The sequence below is a fragment of the Candoia aspera genome, chromosome 4 (assembly GCF_035149785.1).
Source record: "Candoia aspera isolate rCanAsp1 chromosome 4, rCanAsp1.hap2, whole genome shotgun sequence".
Lineage (NCBI taxonomy): Eukaryota > Metazoa > Chordata > Lepidosauria > Squamata > Boidae > Candoia > Candoia aspera.
This window is the reverse complement of record NC_086156.1, coordinates 65,024,894-65,047,032: the sequence shown is the minus strand read 5'-3', so window position 1 is coordinate 65,047,032 and position 22,139 is coordinate 65,024,894. Positions and strand designations below refer to the sequence as shown.

Here is a 22,139-nt window from a genome sequence, read left to right as displayed (position 1 = left end):
GCTGAACTCGCGGCCATGCGGGCTCAGCTGACGGAACTCCGGACCATGCTCCAGGCGCTTATGCCCCCCACGCCACCCAACGACGTCCCCGCACAAGCCCACACCCCGAGCGAAGCACCGAACCCACACGGGCCAGCGGAGAGCCAGCAGACGGCACAGGCGGCCGACACCACACCCCAGGAAGCGAGAGGCGGGGCCGCACAAAACGCCCGGGCCCCAAAGGACTTCCCCATCTTCTTCGATGGGACCCCCTCAAAACTCTCGTTTTTCATCACCAACGCTAGGGAGTTCATGGGGAGGCACGGACACTCCTATGACTCCGAGGCCGACAAGATCGCCGCCGTGGCGATCAAACTCCAAGACAGGGCGGCGGACTGGTACGTCCAACTGTACGAGTCCAGCTCCCCCGCCCTCGCCACCTTCCCTGCTTTCATCAAAGAGATGAAAAACTACTTCGAAGACCCCCTAGCTAAAGTACGGGCGAAAAGCGCACTCCAGAGACTTAAACAGGGCACACGCACGGTCCCTGACTACGCCCTGGAGTTCAAAGCCCTCGCGGGAAAGGTCTGCGACTGGTCTGAGACCACCCTGCTGGAAATCTTCAAAAGGGGGCTCAACCGCGACGTTCTCCAATGGGCCCTCTACCGCGACGACCCAGAAACGTTACACGGGTGGATCCACCTCGCGGGGAGAGCCGAACACGCGCACCGCACCTTCCTTATGACAACCACGGAAGACACAAACTATGTCGGGAAAAAGGTACCCGCACCACACGGGGGGATGGCCGGCCCCATATACCCAAAAAAGAGGTTCAACCGGGAGCCCTGCGGGAGGTGTGGCAAATTAGGGCACAAGACGGCGGATTGCTTCGCCAACCGACCGCCGACCAGCGCGCCCAAGCCCGCCCCGAAAATTAGCCCCAAACCACCCAACCCGGGGCCGCCCCCTCACCGCCGAATGACCGTGGCCACAGCGACACCGGAAGAGGGCTGGGACGCGTACTGGGGGGAAGAGGACAATACCGACCCCGACCAGCCGGCGGGAAATGCTCCCCGCCTGCTCTGAGACGCGTGGCAAGGCAGGCGGTGGGACAGCAACGCGGACCACCTCAACGAAACGACAAAAGCTCCGTAATATTGGCAGCAATCCAACTCTCTGCCGGCAACGGAGCCACCACGGCCGCGGCACTAGTGGACTCGGGGTGCTCAAAAAACCTCATCCACCCCGACCTAGTTGCCAAACTCGACCTCCGCTGCTTCCCCCTCCCCACGCCGCTGGCATTCCACCAGCTGGACGGCTCTACAGCGGGAGGGAAACCAGCCACGCTACAAACCGAGCCGGTCACCCTGAAAATGGGCACTCACACCGAGCGCACATCGTTCGTAGTCACGCCCATCGGACGGCCCATTGCAGTCCTGGGGATGCCATGGCTCGCGAAAAACAACCCGCGGATCAACTGGGCGACCCGCACCTTCACATTCGGCGACGGCGAGTATCGAGCACCAGCACCAGCTGGCAAAAGCAACCCCACGGTAGGACGAGCGGAGGCGACCACACAAGACAACGCCGCTACCACAGCAGACCTACCAGAACAATACGCCGACTTCTCCGAGGTCTTCGGAGAGGCAGAGGCAGACCAACTACCCCCCCACCGCAAGACGGATTGCCGGATCGACCTACTGCCCGACGTCCCCCTACCTAGACCAAAGATTTATTCGATGACCCCGAAGGAGATGGCAACCCTCCGGGAGTTCATCGATAAAAACCTAGACAGGGGATTCATAGAGCCAGCATGCTCACCGGTCGGAGCCCCCGTCTTATTCCGGGAGAAGAAAGACGGGACCCTACGGCTCTGCACCGACTACCGGGGCCTAAACGCGGCTTCCCTGTCCAACAAATACCCCTTACCCCTGGTAAAGGACATGCTCGCCCACCTCTCCACGGGCAAAGTCTTTTCCAAATTGGACCTTCGCGAAGCGTACTATCGCATCCGAATCAGGGAGGGGGACGAATGGAAGACGGCGTTTAACTGCCCCCTAGGCGCCTTCCAGTACAAGGTACTGCCCTTCGGACTCGCGGGGGCCCCTGGGGTGTTCATGCAGCTCATCAATGAGGTACTGCATGAACATCTGTTTAAAGGGGTCCTGGTCTACATCGACGACGTCCTCATTTACACAAAAACACACGAGGAACACGTAACCTTAGTCAGGCAAGTCCTCGACAAGCTCAGAAGGGCGCAGCTCTACGCAAAGCCTACAAAGTGCGAGTTTCACAAAGAGCGCCTAGACTATTTGGGGTATCGAATCTCCGGGGACGGCATCGAAATGGACCCCGCAAAAGTCGAAGCGGTGCTAAACTGGGAGCGGCCCCGCAACAGACGGCAACTACAGAGCTTCCTGGGATTCGCGAATTTCTACAGGTCCTTCGCCCGGGGGTTCGCTGAGATAGCCCTCCCCTTAACGGACCTCCTCAAAACCAAAGGGGTGGGGGACACCCGACGCGCCAAGAACCCAGGCACAGTGCTGAATTGGACTCCCGCGTGCCAGACCGCATTCGACAAGCTGAAAGCGCTGTTCACGACGGAGCCAATCCTCGCACACCCGGACCCAGAACGGCCGTTCGTGGTCCAAGCCGACGCCTCAGACTTCTCCCTGGGAGCCATCCTGCTACAAAAAGACTCCACGGGGCTCCTGAAACCATGCGCCTACCTGTCAAGGAAGTTCTCCGAGACAGAGAGGCGATGGCACGTCTGGGAGAAAGAAGCCTTCGCGGTGAAATCGGCACTAGAGACATGGCGTCACCTACTCGAGGGAACCACCCAACCATTCGAGGTCTGGACGGACCACCGGAACCTCGAGGCCCTACGAACGCCTAGACGCCTTAGCCCAAAACAGGTCCGATGGGCCCAATTCTTCAGCCGCTTTGATTTCCAGCTGAAGTTCATGCCGGGCAAGAAGAACTTCCTGGCCGACGCCCTCTCCCGGCTGCCCCAAGACGAAGAGCCCGCCCCAGACACCATTGGGACGGTCCTATCCGCCTCGCAACTGGGAATGGCCGTGACCACCCGAAGCGGCGCACGGAGGCAACTCGACGCTACGGCGCAGCCGACGGCGGGACAACCGGCGACGGAAAGAAGCCAACCGCAACTACCAGGGGGAATGCGCACGGACCTCGCCGCCGCCCTCAAAACCGACCCCTGGTTCCTGGCAAACCCCGACAAGGTAACGATGGCGCAAGACCTGGCATGGGGGGAAGGCAGAATCTACGTCCCGGACTCGCAACGCCAGGCGATCTTGCATAGGTCACACGACGCCAAGCAAGCGGGACACTTTGGGTTCCTCAAGACCCTACACCTAACACGGCGCCAATTCTGGTGGCCCGCGCTCAGGCGAGACGTAAAAACCTACGTGGCGTCCTGCCCAACGTGCGCTAGGGCCAAACGGGCACCAGGCAAACCCGCGGGGCTATTGCAACGAGTGGCAGAACCCTCCCGCCCATGGGAGGAAATCTCTATGGATTTTATAGTGGACCTCCCACCCAGCCAGAAGAAAACGGCCATTTGGGTGGTGAAGGACTACTTCTCAAAGCAGGCCCACTTCATCCCCTGCACGTCGGTCCCATCCTCACAACAACTAGCCAAACTCTTCCTCATCCACGTGTACAGGCTACACGGATGTCCCGCACGTGTGGTGACCGACAGGGGCACACAGTTCACCTCCAAATTCTGGCGGGCCTTCCTGAAGCTGACGGGGACCCAACAGGCCCTATCTACGGCTTGGCATCCGCAGACGGACGGAGCCACTGAGGTTCTTAATGCCACCTTAGAGCAATTTATACGATCATATACGAACTACCACCAAGACGACTGGGCTGAACTGCTCCCGTTCGCCGAAGTCGCATACAACAACGCCGTCCACACGAGCACGGGGAAAACCCCGTTCGAAGTAGTCTCGGGGCGCGACTTTGTCCCCATACCGGAGCTACCTCAACCCCCGGAACCCCAGGTGGACGCCAGCGACTGGGGACGGAAGATCGCGGAAGCATGGCCAGTAATCACGGCGGCGCTAAAGGAGGCACAGGCTGCTTACAAAGAGCAGGCCGACAAGCACCGGCGCCAACAACCGCCGTTCCAGGCGGGAGATATGGCCTATCTCTCCACCAAGTTCCTAAAGTCAACCCAACCCTCGAAAAAACTGGGGCCTAAGTACATCGGGCCGTTCCGAGTCACGCAAATAGTGAACCCGGTAGCAATACGCCTGGACCTGCCACACAACCTCCGGAGACTCCACCCGGTGTTCCATACCAGCCTCCTAAAACCGGCAACCACCTCCCGATGGCACCCAAGCACGCCACAGCCCGCACCGCTAATGATCGACGGGCAACACCACTTCGAGATCAGGGACATCCTCGACTCCCGCAAGCAACGAGGAACTCTACACTATCTGGTCAGGTGGAAACACTTCCCCCACCCGGAATGGGTGGCGGCGCACAACGTTAACGCGCCTGACCTGACCAGAGCATTTCACCGGGCATACCCCGACAAACCGCAACCAAGGTCAGCAAATCCAACCCCCCCCCCGCAGGCCCCCCCCCGCCTCCCGTGCCCCAAGGGAAAGGGCCCCCCCCAAGCCCGCGACTTGGGTGGACCTTCCCCCCCCCGGGACTCACTCCCCCCGCCCCGGGCCCACGGGGTGGTGACAAACGATCGCCAGCACCCTCCCCCCGCCCCCCCGGCCGCGGGGGAGTGGCAAGCAAGTCAACAGGGCAACCTGGGGGCAACGCCCAGGAGACACAACAAAGGCGACGCACTCTAAATAAGAAAAGAAGGGCCCTACCTGGAGCTGAGCAGCACCCGACCAGCCACGCCTCTCGCCTCGCCGAACTGAGCCAAACAAACAGGGTGTGGTTGGAGCATGCGCACGCCAGGTCAGAACCCGAGCATGCGCACCATGGACACACCCTGGGAAGGCACGTGGTAGAGGGAGGAGCAAAGGGAGGGGCGACAACTACTCCGGCGGGAACTTTGAAAAAAAAAAAAAAAAAAATGTGGCGCTTTGACAGCTCCACGGGGAAAACCCAGAAACCTGAGGGAGAACACTATTCGGAAAGGGGGCAGTATGTCATGAGTGCCGTTGAGCTAAAGTCATCAGCGCAATGGCACTCATGACAATGACAAGGAAATAAGTGAAGGGGCACAAGTTAAGTAGCCATCAACCCACAACGACTAACGGCTAACAGACAATAGCTAAACTAATCACGGAGCCACCCAAGCCATCAGCGACAATACAACGGGGATCGCCCAGCTGAAAGCAATCAGCAGAAGAATGGAAACCTGAGGATGGGCGATCCTGGAAACCCTCAACCAATGGCAGGGCAACGCATGGGACAAAGGGGGGTGACGTGACCGTGAGCGAGGGGGCGCTGACCGGCGCGGGGTATTTAAACCCCGCACCGGCGCGCTCCTGTCACTCTCAGCTTTTTTCTACCAACGTTGTACCTAACCTGAAATAAACCAGAACCTGCTTTGCAAACCAGCGTCTGAATGTTATTCAGAGGTAGGCAGCGCATGACAACATGTATTGGGATATAAACCAAGTACAAATAACCAGTTATGATGGGCGGATACTTGTACAAATTACATTTTTTTAACTTCTGAATATATGTAATTTATAATTCAGAGAAGAAAACAGGCAAGGTCTATTTATATGGATTTGGAAAGATGCAGCTGTAATATCTATGTAATTCAGAAATGAGAACACAGTGCTTTCTGGAGTTCACTCCTTTCTGACACTGCTATTATTCTCTACTGACACTAACATCCATGATACTATGAAACAAATTGATGGTATGTCTTACATCAGTTTTCCTTCTATTTATAACCAGATATTTTCTCAAAAATTCCTACTTCTGATTTGAGTTTGGAGTCATCCACTTACCACTGGATCATATTCCCAAAGCTGATTGCCTTTTAAGTGATGGCATTTGAGCATTGTGACTGGGCCATTAAGTTTGGAGACATCTAAGCACAAATCATCTGTTCGGATCTCTTTGTTAGCTGTGTATGAGAAAACCTTGAGAGAAAACCACATTTGATTACAGTAATATACACCACTTCATTATAAAATCTGAGTATTTAGTTATTTATTTTATCAAACTTTATCACCGCCCATCTCCCTCCCAAGGAGGGACTCTGGGCGGTTTATAATAGAAACAAAATTAAAATCAAAAGTTATAAATACAATAAATTCAATAAATATAAAAATTTGATGGAATCTAGATGGCTGAGAGTCAATAGGTCCATCAAAAGTCACTCTAGGGCACTAGCCATCCCCAGGTGTGGCTATTCCCCCTCCCGTTCCAAGCCTGCTGGCAAAACCAGGTCTTTAATCTTTTTCAAAAGTCCAGGAGCAAGGGGGCCTGTGTCTCACCTCTGGGGGAAGGATAAGTATAAAGAGTATAAAACCTCTCCCTAATGAAACATTTGGAAAACAACCAGCTGACTGAATTGCCTTTATTGCCACTTAAAATGTTTGCTAAACAATGGTACTTTTGAAATTCCCAGTGGCAATAAGGTAATATTTTCCAAATTTCCCAGTATGTCTAGAATTACTTTTTGTTTTATTTTACCAAAAACTGTAATTCTATTAGCTTACTACAGTCATGCTGTTGTAAGCTATTGTATTACGCTTTCTTAAGCTCAACATAGTACACATTAACAAACTGTGTAAAGTGGGAAGTTTTTTACCAGTATCTGTACTGATGTCAGAGATGACAATTGCTACAAGAAACACTAGAAAATAATGGCTACTAATTAGGATTCATATACTTGAAATTTGAACTTCATTTATTAAATTAATATGGTTCATAGAATCATAGAAACATAGGGTTGGAAGGGACCTTGGAGGTATTCTAGTCCAACCTCCTGCCCAAGCCCAAGACAAGAATCCTTACACCATCTCGGACAAATGGTTGTCCAATCTTTTCTTGAAAACTTCCAGCAATGGAGCACCCACAACTCCAGGAGGCAAGCTGTTCCACTGCTTAATAGTTCTGTCAGGAAATTCCTCCTCATTTCCAGGTTGGATCTCCCTCTGATGAGTTTCCACCCATTGCTTCTTGTCCTACCCTCAGGTCCTATGGAGAATAAATTGACGCCCTCTTCCCTGTGGCAGCCCTTCAAGTATTGGAAGACTGCTATCATGTCTCCCCTCAGTCTTCTCGTTAGGCTAAACATACCTAGTTCCTTTAGCCGTTCTTCATAGGATTTAGCCTCCAGACCCCTTATCATCTTTGTTGCTTTTCTCTGTACTCTTTCTAGGGCCTCAGCATCTTTTTTGTATTGTGGTGACCAGAACCGGACACAGTATTCCAATTGTGGCTTCACCAGTGTGGTATAGAGCGGTACTATCACTTCCCATGACCTTGATACTATCCCTCTGTTGATGCAGCCCAGGACTGTATTGGGTTTTTTGGCAGCTCAGCACATTGCTGACTCATACTTAAGCAGTGGTCCACCAGGACACCTAGATCCCTTGCATAGGTCCTACTGTTGAGCCAGGTACTGCCTATCATGTACCTGTGCATCTGGTGTTTCCTGCCTTGGTGCAGGAACTTACATTTCTCACTACTGAACTTCATCTTGTTGGATAGGGCCCAGTGCTCAAGTCTGTCAAGAGCCTTCTGAATCTTGAGTCTATCTTCTGAAGTGTTAGCAACTCCCCCCAGCTTTGTGTCATCCACAGATTTGATGAGCGCCCCTTCAATCCCCTCATCTAGGTCATTTATGAAGATGTTGAAGAGCACTGGGCCCAAGACAGAGCTTTGAGGTATCCCACTGCATACATCCCTCCACGTAGATGTAGTTTCATTAATGACCACATGCTGAGTGTGGGTTGTCAGCCAACTGCAAATCCATCTGGTAGTGGTACTGTCTATCCCACATTGTTCTATCTTACCAAGAAGTAGGCTGTGGTCTTCTTTATCAAATGCCTCCCCTTAATTTCCCCTTTTTACTACTGACAATTAAATTGATTTAAATATTAATGATGTAATGGTATGTGGGTGCATAGGTGTGAGTGTGTATTTAAAAAATAAAAAGTTTTGTTTCATACATAAGAGATGCAGGCTTATATGGGTTATCTTGGTGGAAGTGCCACAGAAATACTGCCTAATTACCCAGAGTGATTTCTGTAAATCACTCAGGGCTGCAAGAGGAAGCAACAATATTGCCAAATTCATTCTGGAAACCATCTGAGTTAATTTGGGATGGACTATTTAACCCATCCACCATCCCTGTGGAGGTTCATACCAGAGACTAGCTTAAAGCTGATCAGATGCTGATTCTCCATGAAAATGGAGTTATGATTTTCCAACATATCTTTTTGTAAGCTCCATTACTGATTAATCATAACAAGACAGACCATTAAGAAGAGAGGTTTTAAATGTATCTGTTAAATTATTTACTGTTCAAAATGTAATGAAAGTATTTTACCATTAAAACTTTTATATCATTACCTGATTACCACCCATTCCATGACAGTTAAAAATTCCAACTTTTTCATTTTCTTTTCTTGCCATATTATCCAGACACTGATTTGTTTCCACATTTCTTATCTGAAGATAAATTTTAAAAAACAAATGCACTATTTACACCAGATACATATTAATTTGCATATTAGCAAATTAAAGTGTGAAAGAGACCAATTTACTCATCCTCTCTGTAACTACATAATGACAGGTCCTAAGTAGTTATTAGGCTCATATTCTCTCAATATGACTCTCCTTTTTGCTTTTTCTGTAAGTTTTAACTCCACAAGTCTTAACTGCAGTTAAGGCAGGCAGGAAGCAGGGGGAGGGAGAACACAGAGATAGCACTTATATAACCGCCACATCATTTTGACTGCTCTAGAGTTTTGATTTTGATTTCCTATGGATATGAGAACATCAAGCGGGTAGGAGGAGGCTTTGATTTTTCCCATCCTATGGGCAGTGGCTCCAACTCTAATCTAGTTATCGTGAACAAATAATGTTTTTCAAATAAAAAGTAAGATAAATGTCAATAGGCCAGCCACCATAAAGATGACTGGAATATCAACATAAAAATGACTGAAATACCAGTCAATATGAGAGGCATGTCTCTGGTGCAACAAATATGGGTATAATACATTTCCCATGATTAGCATGATGGATAAATTCAGCCTGAGCGTCTTTTTTGGTCAAACAGAGGGATAGAAATGCTACAGGTTAAAAAAAAATCATATTGTAAACTAACAGAATCAAATGAGTCTTCAAGAATAATTTAAAATATTAAGTGATTAAAAGTAACTAAAAATCAATTAACTATTATGTAGACACACATCCAAGACTTATAATCAATAAATGGAGCGAAGTAGTAATAGATTCAAGTGATTTAGACACTAAGTAAACAATTGCAAGCCTCCACCAAAGACCTAACTTTGGTAATGGGGGGGTATCAATTCCACAGTTCAGATCAATACTTCCAAAGTAAAAGAAATCTGAGAAACCTAGATTTGGGGGATAAAAAGTAGAGATCATTGCTATTTTAAGAGAAGGTAAGCATAAAAGGGTACAGCCCTGTAAGATTGACAGTATTCATAGTAAAACAAACAAACAAACAAAACCACTTTTGTCTTGTTTTGTGATACAGCAGAATATTTTCTGATGCAGTAGAACACTGTCACAGTATCACGCTATAAGTTAGGCCAGAGTCCTACTGATCTAGAACTTCTGTTGTTGTTTAATCGTTCAGTCGCTTCCGACTCCTCATGACTTCATGGACCAGCCCACGCCAGAGCTTCCTGTCAGTTGTCAACACCCCCAGCTCCCCCAGGGACGAGTCCATCACCTCTAGAATACCATCCATCCATCTTGCCCTTAGTCGGCCCCTCTTCCTTTTGCCTTCCACTCTCCCTAGCATCAGCACCTTCTCCAGGGTGTCCTGTCTTCTCATTACGTGGCCAAAGTACTTCAGTTTTGCCTTTAATATCATTCCCTCAAGTGAGCAGCCTGGCTTTATTTCCTGGAGGATGGACTGGTTTGATCTTCTTGCAGTCCAAGGCACTCTCAGAATATTCCTCCAACACCACAGTTCCAAAGCATCTATCTTTCTTCTCTCAGCCTTCCTTATGGTCCAGCTCTCGCAGCCATATGTTACTACAGGGAACACCATTGCTTTAACTATGCGGACCTTTGTTGTCAGTGTGATGTCTCTGCTCTTAACTATTTTATTGAGATTTGTCATTGCTCTTCTCCCAAGGATTAAACGTCTTCTGATTTCCTGACTGCAGTCAGCATCTGCAGTAATCTTCGCAACTAGAAATACGAAGTCTTTCACCGCTTCTACGTTTTCTCCCTCTATTTGCCAGTTATCAATCAAGCTGGTTGCCATACTCTTGGTTTTTTTGAGGTTTAGCTGCAAGCCAGCTTTTGCACTTTCTTCTTTCACCTTCATCATAAGGCTCCTCAGTTCCTCTTTGCTTTCAGCCATCAAAGTGGTATCATCTGCACATCTGAGACTGTTAACATTTCTTCCAGCAAAAGAAAGTCAAAGGCTTTGGAATAGTCAATAAAACAGAAATAGATGCTTTTCTGAAACTCCCTGGCTTTTTCCATTATCCAGCGGATATTGGCAATTTGGTCCCTAGTTCCTCTGCCTTTTCTAAACCCAGCTTGAACATCTGGCAATTCTCGCTCCATGAATTGCTGAAGTCTGCCTTGCAGGATCTTGAGCATTACCTTACTGGCAAGTGAAATGAGTGCCACTGTTCGATAGTTTGAACATTCTTTAGTGTTCCCCTTTTTTGGTATGGGGATATAAGTTGATTTTTTCCAATCTGATGGCCATTCTTGTGTTTTCCAAATTTGCTGGCATATGGCATGCATCACCTTGACAGCATCATCTTGCAAGATTTTAAACAGTTCAGCTGGGATACCGTCGTCTCCCGCTGCCTTGTTATTAGCAATGCTTCTTAAGGCCCATTCAACCTCACGCTTCAGGATGTCTGGCTCTAGCTCACTGACACCGTCAAAGCTATCCCCGATATTATTATCCTTCCTATACAGAACTTCCGTATATTCTTGCCTTTTCTTGATCTCTTTTTCTTCTCTTAGATCCTTGCCATCTTTGTTTTTGCTCATACCCATTTTCGCCTGGAATTTACCTCCGATGTTTCTAATTTTGTCTGGGCAGACAGCCATTTTGCCTTCTTGGTTTTCTCTTTCTTTGGGATGTATTTTGTTGCTGCCTCCTGAACAATGTTGCGAACTTCTGTCCATAGTTCTTCCGGGATCCTATCTACTAAATCCAGTCCCTTAAATCTATTCTTCACCTCCACTGCGTATTCATTAGTGATATTAGTAAGCGCATAACTAGCTGATCTGTGGGTCTTCCCTAATCTCTTTAGTCTGATCCTAAATTATGCAATAAGAAGTTCATGATCAGAACTACAGTCAGCTCTAGGTCTTGTTTTTACCCACTGTATAGATGTCCGCCACCATTGGCTGCAAAGGATGTAGTCAATCTGATTTCGGTGTTCTCCATCTGGTTGTCATGTTCACTGTTTCAATGTGCACTGTACATCGTAACCTTTCACATGCCATGGTGCTGACGCGCGTTTATGGTGGGAGGGAGCTGCTGTGAAACATTGTGTCAAGCTCTGTATCTCTGGAATGTGTTTGGGTTATGTGGTCTACTCAAGGACTTTTCCCGCGGACCATCAGGAGCCGTTAGGAGCACCTGGGATTGTGAGCCTGGGAAGATTCTACGGGGGGAGGGATCTCGTTTGTACCGAGGGTTTTTTAGTTTGCATTTGGCGCGCTTTTTCCATTCTCAGCTTTCTTTGTGATCCTGCATGCTATTCTTTAATAAATCAGATATCCTTATGAACCTGTTCATGAGTCTGATGGTGTTTTAGGATAGGCAATCATTACATAAAGCTGAGAATCACCAAAGTTGTACCGTTAGCTCCTGCCAAGATTAGTTTCTTGTGAGGGAAAACAGTTAACGATGGCCAAAGCCAAACCTACGACCGGGAGACTCAAGGAGCCAACTAGCTTGATGCCCGAGTCAACAGTCAGGAGCGAAGAACGGAGCCTCACCCCAGAACCTTCAGCTTCACGGCAACATTTGAGTTCCAGCCCGGAGGGAGAGGGATCCGAAGAGGGGAGAGCACCAAAGCAACTGGCACCCAGCGAATCGCCCGCAGAGTTTATCACCTGGGATGAAATGGGAGAACCCCAGCCAGGGACGTCTCAGGCGTCCTGGAAGGAGGTATCTCAAACCCCTGAAAGGCTAAGAGTGGTAGAGGCCAAATTAGAATCGATGGAGTTCATGCTAAAAGCCCTGTCTCTGTCATGGGAGGGGCAGTCGAGGCCCAAAGGAGATTCCAGCTCCATGCAATCATCCTCCATCCCCTCACCTGGACCACCCGGTGGAGCGAGGCCGGAGACAAAGCCGGGATGAATCTCCACCCCACAGAGCCCGTCCATCAGTGTCCCCACCCCAAGACAGGAGAACTACTGTAACCTGGGGCCCAACCACTCAAACAGCCGCTAATTCAGCTCCAACAAGAGCGGGGGTGAAAGACTTTTCTGTCAAGTTTGACGGGGATCCAACTAAGTTGTCTTTCTTCTTCACTAATGCAAAAAAATATATGAAACAGTTTGGACCCTGTTTCCCTTCTGAAGAGGCTAAAATAGCTGCCATTGCCACCAAGCTGAAGGGATGAGTGGCTGATTGGTATGTTCAATTAAGCGAGGCTAGCTCCCCTGAGCTTAAGGATTTCGAGGAATTTATGTGGGCGTTAAAGCTGCACTTTGAAGATCCGCTAGCCAAAGCAAGAGCTAAAAGGGCACTGAAGGATCTTAGCCAGGGCCAACTGTCTGTAGCTGATTATGCCCTGGAGTGTAAGGCTTTAGCTGGGAAAATTACCGATTGGTCCCAGTCTACCTTAATAGAACGGTTTAAAGAGGGACTCAATAGGGACGTCCTGCAGTGGGCGTTGTGCAGAGACGACCCAGAGACATTGTATGAATGGATCTGTCTGGCCGGCAAGGCTAAGCATGTCTAGCATACCTACATGCAAACCAAGCGACCGGAAAGGCAACCAGCCACCATGAGGGGACCCCGAAGTGCCGCAACTGCTGCCCGGCCAGGCTACAGAGCCTGGGAAGAGGAGAGAGATCGGTGCTATGCGAAGGGTGTCTCCAATGCGGAAAAGAAAGACACCGAGCAGCTGATTGCCCAAAAGTCAAGGCTGGAGTCAAGGCGGGCAAACTGCCGGCCAAATCGCCGCCCTCATCGCGGCGGATGACGGCAGCCAAGGGGGTGGCCTACGCTGAAGAAGTACCCTACTTCTCGGGAGAGGTTGAAGATGACTCTAAGGAACTGGCGGGAAACGCCAGCCAACTGCCTTGAAAAGCGCCTGCAGGCAGGTGGAGGAGGATGGGCGCAAAGATGCTATGGTGAGTGCTGACTGTCCAACTCTAGCAGTAAAAGTGAAATTGGGCTCCCGCACAAAGACTACAGAGGCTTTAGTTGACTCTGGGTGTTCCAGGTGTCTGATTCACCCTGATCTGGTTGCTGCTCTGGACCTGCCTAGCTTTCCCCACAGCCATCAAAAAAACTTGCTCCCAAATTCATTGGTCCTTTCCCTATTGCTGGCATTGTCAATCCGGTTACTGTTAAGTTGGATTTGCCTCACAATTTGAAACGTTTGCACCCTGTTTTCCATTGCAGCCTGCTCAAGCCTGTCCACCAATCTTCCCAATGGCATCCCCAACCTCCTCCTCCTGCTCTGATCATGATTGACAGGCAACAACACTTTGAAGTCAAGGAGGTCGTTGACTCTCGCAAGCTTCGGGGCTCCCTCCAGTACCTAATTCGCTGGAAATACTTTCCTCATCCTGAATGGGTGCCTGCTCACCACGTTAACGCTCCTGATTTAGTTAACTGTTTCCACTTAGCTTACCCTTTGAAGCCTGCCGCTTAGACTTTTCTTTCTTTTGGGGGGGCAGTATGTCATGTTCACTGTTTCAATGTGCACTGTACATCGTAACCTTTCACATGCCATGGTGCTGACACGCGTTTATGGTGGGAGGGAGCTGCTGTGAAACATTATGCCAAGCTCTGTATCTGTGGAATGTGTTTGGGTTATGTGGTCTACTCAAGGACTTTTCCCGCGGACCATCAGGAGCCGTTAGGAGCACCTGGGATTGCGAGCCTGGGAAGATTCTATGGGGGGAGGGATCTCGTTTGTACCTAGGGTTTTTTAGTTTGCATTTGGCGTGCTTTTTCCATTCTCAGCTTTCTTTGTGATCCTGCATACTATTCTTTAATAAATCAGATATCTTTATGAACCTGTTCATGAGTCTGATGGTGTTTTAGGATAGGCAATCATTACACTGGTGAACTCCATGTATAAAGCCATCTCTTAGGTTGTTGGAAGAGAGTGTTTGTTATGCAGAGTGAGTTGTCTTGGCAAAATTCCATCAGCCTATGTCCTGCTTCGTTTTGTTCTCCCAGGCCATGCTTACCTGTAATTCCAGGTGTCATCTGACTGCCCACCTTAGCATTCCAGTCTCCTGTGATGAAAATAACGTCTCTTTTAGGCGTGTTGTCCAGTACGTGCTGCAGATCCTCATAGAACTGCTCTACTTCAGCTTCTTCAGCATCTGTGGTTGGGGCATATATTTGGATCACTGTGATGTTAGATGGCTTGCCCTGAATTCGAATTGAGCTTATTCTTTCATTTTTTTGGATTGTATCCAAGCACTGCTTTCGCCACTTTACTATTAATTATGAAGGCTACTCCATTTCTTCTGTGGTCCTCTTGTCCACAGTAGTAGATCTGGTGGTCGTTTGATGTGAAGTGGCCCGTTCCAGTCCATTTCAGTTCACTGATGCCCAAAGTGTCTATCTTTAATCTTGACATCTCACCAATAACCACATCCAATTTGCCCTGGCTCATAGATCTTACATTCCAGGTTCCAATAGTGTGTTGATCCTTAGAACATCAGATTCGCCGTTCACCACCAGCACCGTCAGCCACTAGCCATCCTGTTGGCTTTGAGCTAGCTGCGTCATCACATCTGGGGCTAGTTGAACTCATCCAGTAGCATTTTGACCATCTTCTAACCTGGGAGTCTCATCTCCCGATGGTATACTGACAGATCTCTGGTTGTACTGATCCATTTAGTTTTCACGGCAAGAATACTGGGGTGGGTTGCCATTACCTTCCCCAAGGATCGCATTTAGTCTGTCCTCTCTGTCATGACTTTCCCATCTTGGGTGGCCTTTCACGGTTTAGCTCATTGAGGTGCTCAAGCTCCAGCACCACGACAAGGTAGCGATCCTTTGCTGAAGCTGGAACTTCTGCAATACTTTTTTATTAAAGGCTTTATTATTTTAAGAGGAAATATGTATTTTTAGGGCTCAGTAAACGTATGAGGGTATCCCAACAAAATTTCTTTGTGAATAACATCAAATTATTCTGAAAGACCACAGGTATATCTGTCACCTCTTTGGAATGGGCTGCAATTCTCTGATGGATGCTTCCTTATAGCTTACCAAAATAGACAATGCTTTTCTTAATCCATCTACAGTCAGTTGAATTAGACATTTTACCTTTCAAGGCTTTAGACTGGAATGAAATGAAATGGCTTTGTTAATCCTTATGTCTCTTTGTCCTATCCAAATAACACTGGAAATGCAGCACACACCCAAGCTGAAACAGCTTAGGATAAAAGTAAATAAGATAGCTCTCCAGTGATACAGGTAACAGTGAATTACCCTTGTGGGCAAAGGATAGTTCTGGATCGAGAACCTTTTAATGGATTGCAAATTGATTTTCTGTCCAAAGAGTCCCTATTTAGAAAGCTAGGAAACCAAGATGATAGCCACTAGATTTTTTATTCACAATATGCAGTCTTAGAGAAAACATGGCTACTTCCTCAAGACTGTAAGGGATTTAACTGAGGTTCCAAACTGAAAAACAATAGATCATTGAAGGACTAAGAAGATATAGTTTGACAGGGTTCTTGGGGCTGCCAGCTCAGCCACTTGCATATTAGACCCATGTACCTCCTGGCTGGCTAAGAGGTGACATGTAGTTGGATTCTGGCAATGGTCAATTCTTCCTTGAGAGAAGGGGTGGTCCCACTGTCTGTAAAGTAGGCAGTCGTACACACTTTCCTCAGGAAGCCATCGCTGGACCAAACTATGCTGGCACAATGCCCACATGGGTCAGAAAGACCACAATGAAAAAAAGCAATTTCCAATAAAGCACAGAAATTAACAAGGAGAAACGTAAAGTCTTGCATCTGGGGAGAAAAAAATAAAAGACACAACTACAAAAAGGGTGAGATAGGACTTGATAGAAAGTACACATGAAAAGAATCTGGGTGGTCTAGTAGATCACAAGTCGAACATGAGCCAACAGTGTGATGCTTTTAAAAAATGCTATGTTGGCATGTATTATCAGGAGCACAGACTCCACAGAGCTCTATTTAGCATGCAGAAGACAAGACTGAGGGAAGATATGATAGCAGTCTTCCGGGTATTTAAAGGGTTGTCATAAAAGAAAGGAGGAGACTTGCTCTCTGGCAGACCAGAACCAATGACTTGAAACTGCAGAGAAGTAGATTCAGGTTTGATATTAAGGAGTAATTCAAAGGGTAGATAGCCATCTGAAATGTTTTAGTAGATCTTGTGCCAAGTTAGGGGCTGGATTAGATAACTTCTGAGGTCTATTTCAACTATATGATCCCACAAGTTCTGATGTTGCTAAGACATAAAATGTGGTTGTTTTCTGCTATCAGTTTTGATCTTAAGCCCAATATTTCTTTTGTTTAAAAATCTGGGTATGCTGCAAACTTTCTAGAAGCTGAGATTAGATCCTGCTAGGAGTCTTTTGCTTTTTCCTTGGAACAGGACAACACAGTTTCTTCAGAGGCTAGCTTTCTGAAAAATCAGCAAAGTCTTTTGACTCTACAAAACATTTGGAAGTCAGCAAAAGTATAATTTTACCTACTATTGCTCAGGCTTTTAATTTTTTTTTTTAATAAAAAATTAATTTTAATAATATTAAAATTTAATATATTTTTTTAAAATAAAAAATACTGCTTGGGTTTTTTTATTTGTATTTAGTTAGGCTTTTTAATACTTTGTATCTATTTTTATTAGTGTTATTAGTATGTTAAATCATATTTGGAATAGTATACACATCTTTAAAACCGAATTAAATGAAATGAAGTTTGAGAAAACAAAGGTTTTCTATTTTTGTTTATAATTGTAAATTTGTAATTATTTATATTTAAAAATGGTTTGCTATGGCAAAATATCTATCCGTGGCATGATGTAAACTCTGGCATCCTTAATGACTGGAAAATAACTTCGTTTGAAAGCTTACTTCAAAGCAATATAAAAATGGTTATACAGTCCTAAATTCCTCTATTACAGATAGACTTTCACCCACAGGAAAAATCTGCCTTAATTCCACTGCACCAAACTTTATTGGTTTCCAAATGAAAAAGCACGTGTGTTTAGATATGACACATTTATTTTACTACATACTATATGGTATTATATATAAAATTGTTACCTCTCCCAAAGAGAAATAGTGCCGTGGTATTTGGGAATCAGGATAAACATTCTCTAAATACCAGGAAAAAGGCTTGCACTGTAGCTTGTGTCTTAGTCCAAGTCGTGAAGAAATGTCTCCATAATCCACCTTTGTAACCCCTGTAAAGAGGTATATATTATTGTTAAGTTCTGCCAGAGAACAACAGTATTATTACTGTCTGTCACAAAGTTCTAGTGAAATAAATTCAGTCAATCATATTACTTCAGAACACCAATCTTTACACATATCTTTGAAAAAGGGCTCTGAAAAACTGTAATATGCTGGATTTTAAACTGAATATTAGGCGTGCATACAAATTTGGTTTGAAAAGTAGCTCCATAACTCAATAATCAGCTCTTTGGTTTCAAATATAGTTAGGACATTCCCTGATTAGACTCAGGACTTCAGTCCAATTATTTTGGAATTCAAATCCCTGTATCACTGGATATCAATAAACTACTCTATTTTTTCCCAACAAAATTAAAGTGGCAGAAAGTAAAATTCTTTAAAAAGGGATTAAGTATACAAAATGTCAGACAAATAATAGCAGGGAGTATGAAGGAGCTTTAAGTTTTATTCATTAATTAAGAAGACTGTTAAATTTGCAGGCAATGTTTCTTGTTTTAAATTGATTAAGTACCCTGTATTTTATATCAATAGCTCACAACTTTTTTGTGCAAGAGAAGTTTTTCCAGCTTGGACATTTTCATAACTACATACAGCACAGAGAGCTACAGAGACCACAGCTACAAAAAATATAAACAAGAAAATGGGAACAGAGGTACAGGTATATGTGCATAAGGTATCTATAACTGGGGAGAGGGGAATTACATTATTTCCTTTCTCCCATCTTTGTATTGTTTGTATGGAAATTGAAGTTGAAATGACAGGTACAGGGATGAGGGACTTAGAAGACCCAGAACAGTATTAGGGTTCTTGGTGGGTGAAAAAAATAAGACAGAGGAGGTACCACACCAATGTGGAAAAGACAGATTACTATTATATTCATCATTTTGAAGTGTTGTTTCACATGCATGCATCCTTAGATTAATAAAGACTGTTTTAGCATTACTATTTATTTAAAGCAGACAGATTTGAAGACAATGTAACTATTAGGAAACAATATTTCCTTATCATCCCAGATCATCATCAATATTAAGAATTAATCAAGAGCTATGCTTATATTTAATAAAGATGCTCATGCCCCTTGGAAAATGTTTGTGAAAGTAAGACCTTGAATTATGGCTGGGAATGGGAACTTCCAGCATCCCAGATTGGCCCATATTGTCCGTAAGTCATGAAATGAGGCCCTTCCCCAAAACCGTGTTCTCTGGTCTTCACTGGCACCATAAACTGCCCTTGGTCAATACTAGTTGGGCCTTTTTCCCTGAGGACTTTGTTTCTAAGGAAAGTCCAAGGTGACCAGAGCTACTCTGAGCCTCTTGAGGGCACTGTCTGGCACACTGGTTACCCTGCTTTAATTATCTCACACATTCCTTCAAAAAGAAGCATGTAGATTGTTCCAGAGTCAACTACCCACAAGCCAACATTTATATATTCTTACTAAGAATATTTTGATACTCCTTCCTGAAAGCCAGATGATTTAATTGGTGTGGAGCTTGGAATCTGATCCCATTCCTCAAAGTCATTCAACCACAGGTATCTAACAGAATGGAGAATTGACCTTAGGCACAGGGAAGGAAGGAATAAGGAATGAGCCATTAAGGGAGGACATGCAAATAAGGAAGTGTGAGAGAGATGTTCAAAAAAATCCCACCTTCATTTTCTTTAGCATAAAATAGGACAGAGAGAAACTTGGGCAACTTACAAGATTCCGTTATTCTATCTTACTACAAGAAAATGCATTCTTGGAATCCTTGCCATGCCCATTTCTTGATCTGCCCTACCTTGAAGGATTTGCCTGCCTACATTTATGGTATGCAACTTAATCAAGCAGCAAAAATATTTAATTGATGGTACTGTTAAATGTTTAAAAAGCTTATTTTCCTATCAAATTTGGGTTATTTAAATATATATAGGTGGGGGGAAAACAAGATGGCCACAGAGTGACAGCATTTTTAGTGAGCTCTTAACTCTTAGTTACTCTTTTATTTAGTTTTAAGATAGTTTACTTAGTGATTCTTCCCTGCAAATTAATTCTCTCCACGTGAACCCTGAACATAATCAATCCTCTGACTTTGACCCCCAATCTAGCCTTATTTGGTCTACCCATAAAACTTCCCCTATGGAATTACCTCAGACTCAGGACACTATCCACCCTGTCAACAGGAAGACTAGTCTTTGTCTTCTCCCCCAATCACCAATTTGTTCAACCCAAGTGTTGCTCCTTCTGAACAACTATCCAGAGACAGCACCCTGGGAGAACCAGCAAACTGACAACTACATTCTGCTAATAATCTCTCAGTCCTGTCTTGGAATATAGCTGGATGGGCCCCAAAACAAGCAGACCCTGATTTTCTTGGATTTCTGTCCCAAACTGACATATTTTGCAAGAGACATGGATGCTGAGGAAATTTTAATCCCTAACTACTTTTCTCCGCTAGCTCCTGCACAGCCTAGCCTCATAGGTGGCAGACCCAAAGGGATACTTCGTCTATTTATAGCCACTAACTTACGTGTTCAAACTGTAAAACAACTACCCCATTTTGAGAATGCTGTATCAGTATTGTTAGTCTTTGAACAACTTTCCTTACTATGTATTAATTTCTTTCTTCCTCCTCAGCAGCTTTAGTCACAGATCACCCAAATTTGGAATCAGGTTGATACCTTCCTCACCCTTTGTATGAATAAGTTTCCCAGTGCATAAATTCTAATAGATGGGGATTTCAACGAAAGGGTTGGTTGTAATGATGAAGCTCTCTATGAACATTCAAGGCCTGTCCCCCTGAAGAAGTAATTGAACCATCATTTCTGTCCAGATCCTTCAAAGACACAAAATACAACCTAGCTGGCTTTAGGTTGCTGCATCTTGTAAATAAGCTTAACCTTCAAGTGTTAAATGGTTCTGTCCAAAATGATTTCCCTGGGCAATATACATTTTGGTCAGCTCACAAGTTATCCACTATAGATTATTTAATAATCTCTAGAGACCTGGCCCCTCACCTTAAGCACTTTGGCATAGTCCCTAGGTTGAAAGTGACCACCTTCCACTTACTTTACTTGTAAATTTAGGCAACGCACAATTAGGAACCAAGTTAAAGTTGATTCAAAATGCCTGATGGAAGATGGCTCTTACAGCGTCAGATGGAATAACTCCCTTGAAGATAGGATAGCCCAATGGTTTCATTCAGAGGAAGGAACCCTCTGTAACTTTGGGGCACACTCAGACCCAACCATTCCACAAGATAGCAGCACACTTGATGTATATCCTGATCTCATAACTAAACTCCAACCTTTTGTAACAAAGGCGAATACCAACCCGACCAGGATGGGATGGCATTCTAAGAGCTGGTTTAACAAATCTTGTATTGCCGCTAAAGCAGCATTATTGGAATCCTATGCCGCCTCACTGCAGGCCATTTCAAGGCAGCTTTTGATAATATCTCAAGGGTAAGACTCTGGGACATTCTGAGCAGATCTGCTATAGACAAAAGATTCTTGCTCCTAATTTATAAGCTATACTACAAAACCAGCCTTAGAGTAAGATGTAACTGAGGAGGGGACCTTTCTGATTTTATACAGACTGTTAAGGGGTGAAACAAGGATGCATTTTAGCACCGTTGCTTTTTAACATTTATATCAACGCTCTGATTAAAACTCTTTGGAGAGTTGATATCCATGCACCTAAATTGGCTGACAGACATCTCCCAATTTTACCCTATGCAAATGATGCAGTTCTTCTCTCCTTGTCTTCTATAGGCACGAAGTGGGCACTAAGAACCTTGGCATCCTACTGTAATGAGGAACAATTAATAATCAAGTATGACAAATCTAAAGTCCTAGCTTTTTCTAATAAAAGACAAAAACAAAAGTGAGCAATTGACTCCCATGAATTAGAACAAGTTAAATGTTTTAAATACCTGGGCATAGCATTTCAGGCCTCTACGAAATTAACAGCCCAGGTAAATTACACCACTTCTACTTCCCAAAAGAGCTCACAAGCAATAATAAAATTTTACAGGCAACGGGGGCAAATTATATCCCAGCAGCAATTAAACTGTTCATGGCCAAAACAGTTGCCCAACTACTTTATGGGATACATCTTGGCCCATACATAAACCTAAGGGTTTATGAAACAATCCAGTTGAATTTCCACAGGTCTTTGTTTGGTATCCCAAAATGCACCCCCAATGCAGTTTTGAGGCTTGAAGCTAACGTGCCAAGTATTACAGCTCAAGCCTTGATCAGGATTCTAACTTCAGGACTCAAAATCATGTTCGACCCTACAGGCCTGATGCCTATGCTGTCGTCAGACAGCTACCAATCTCATTGGCACTATAGCTGTACAAAAGAACTTTGCAGTCTTGGCCTTTAAAAATA

General features: G+C 45.7%; 1 protein-coding gene and 1 long non-coding RNA gene across 5 annotated transcripts in view; one reads left to right on the top strand and one right to left on the bottom strand.

Annotated features, from left to right (window-relative positions):
* The window catches only part of GALNT1 (polypeptide N-acetylgalactosaminyltransferase 1), a 96,941-nt gene that overhangs the window by 8,444 nt on the left and 66,358 nt on the right, over positions 1–22,139 (bottom strand). For all 4 annotated transcript variants that reach the window (XM_063300319.1, XM_063300320.1, XM_063300321.1 and 1 more), the window contains 3 exons: positions 17,619–17,758; positions 8,515–8,613; positions 5,937–6,071 (listed from right to left, as the gene is read on the bottom strand). In XM_063300319.1, coding sequence (XP_063156389.1) covers positions 5,937–6,071; positions 8,515–8,613; positions 17,619–17,758 — 374 coding nt within the window. The remainder of the gene's footprint in view (positions 1–5,936; positions 6,072–8,514; positions 8,614–17,618; positions 17,759–22,139) is intronic.
* LOC134495139 (uncharacterized) lies at positions 17,907–20,808 on the top strand. The gene is made up of 3 exons (XR_010067787.1): positions 17,907–18,426; positions 19,432–19,575; positions 20,383–20,808. It is a non-coding gene; the product is annotated as an uncharacterized LOC134495139 (long non-coding RNA).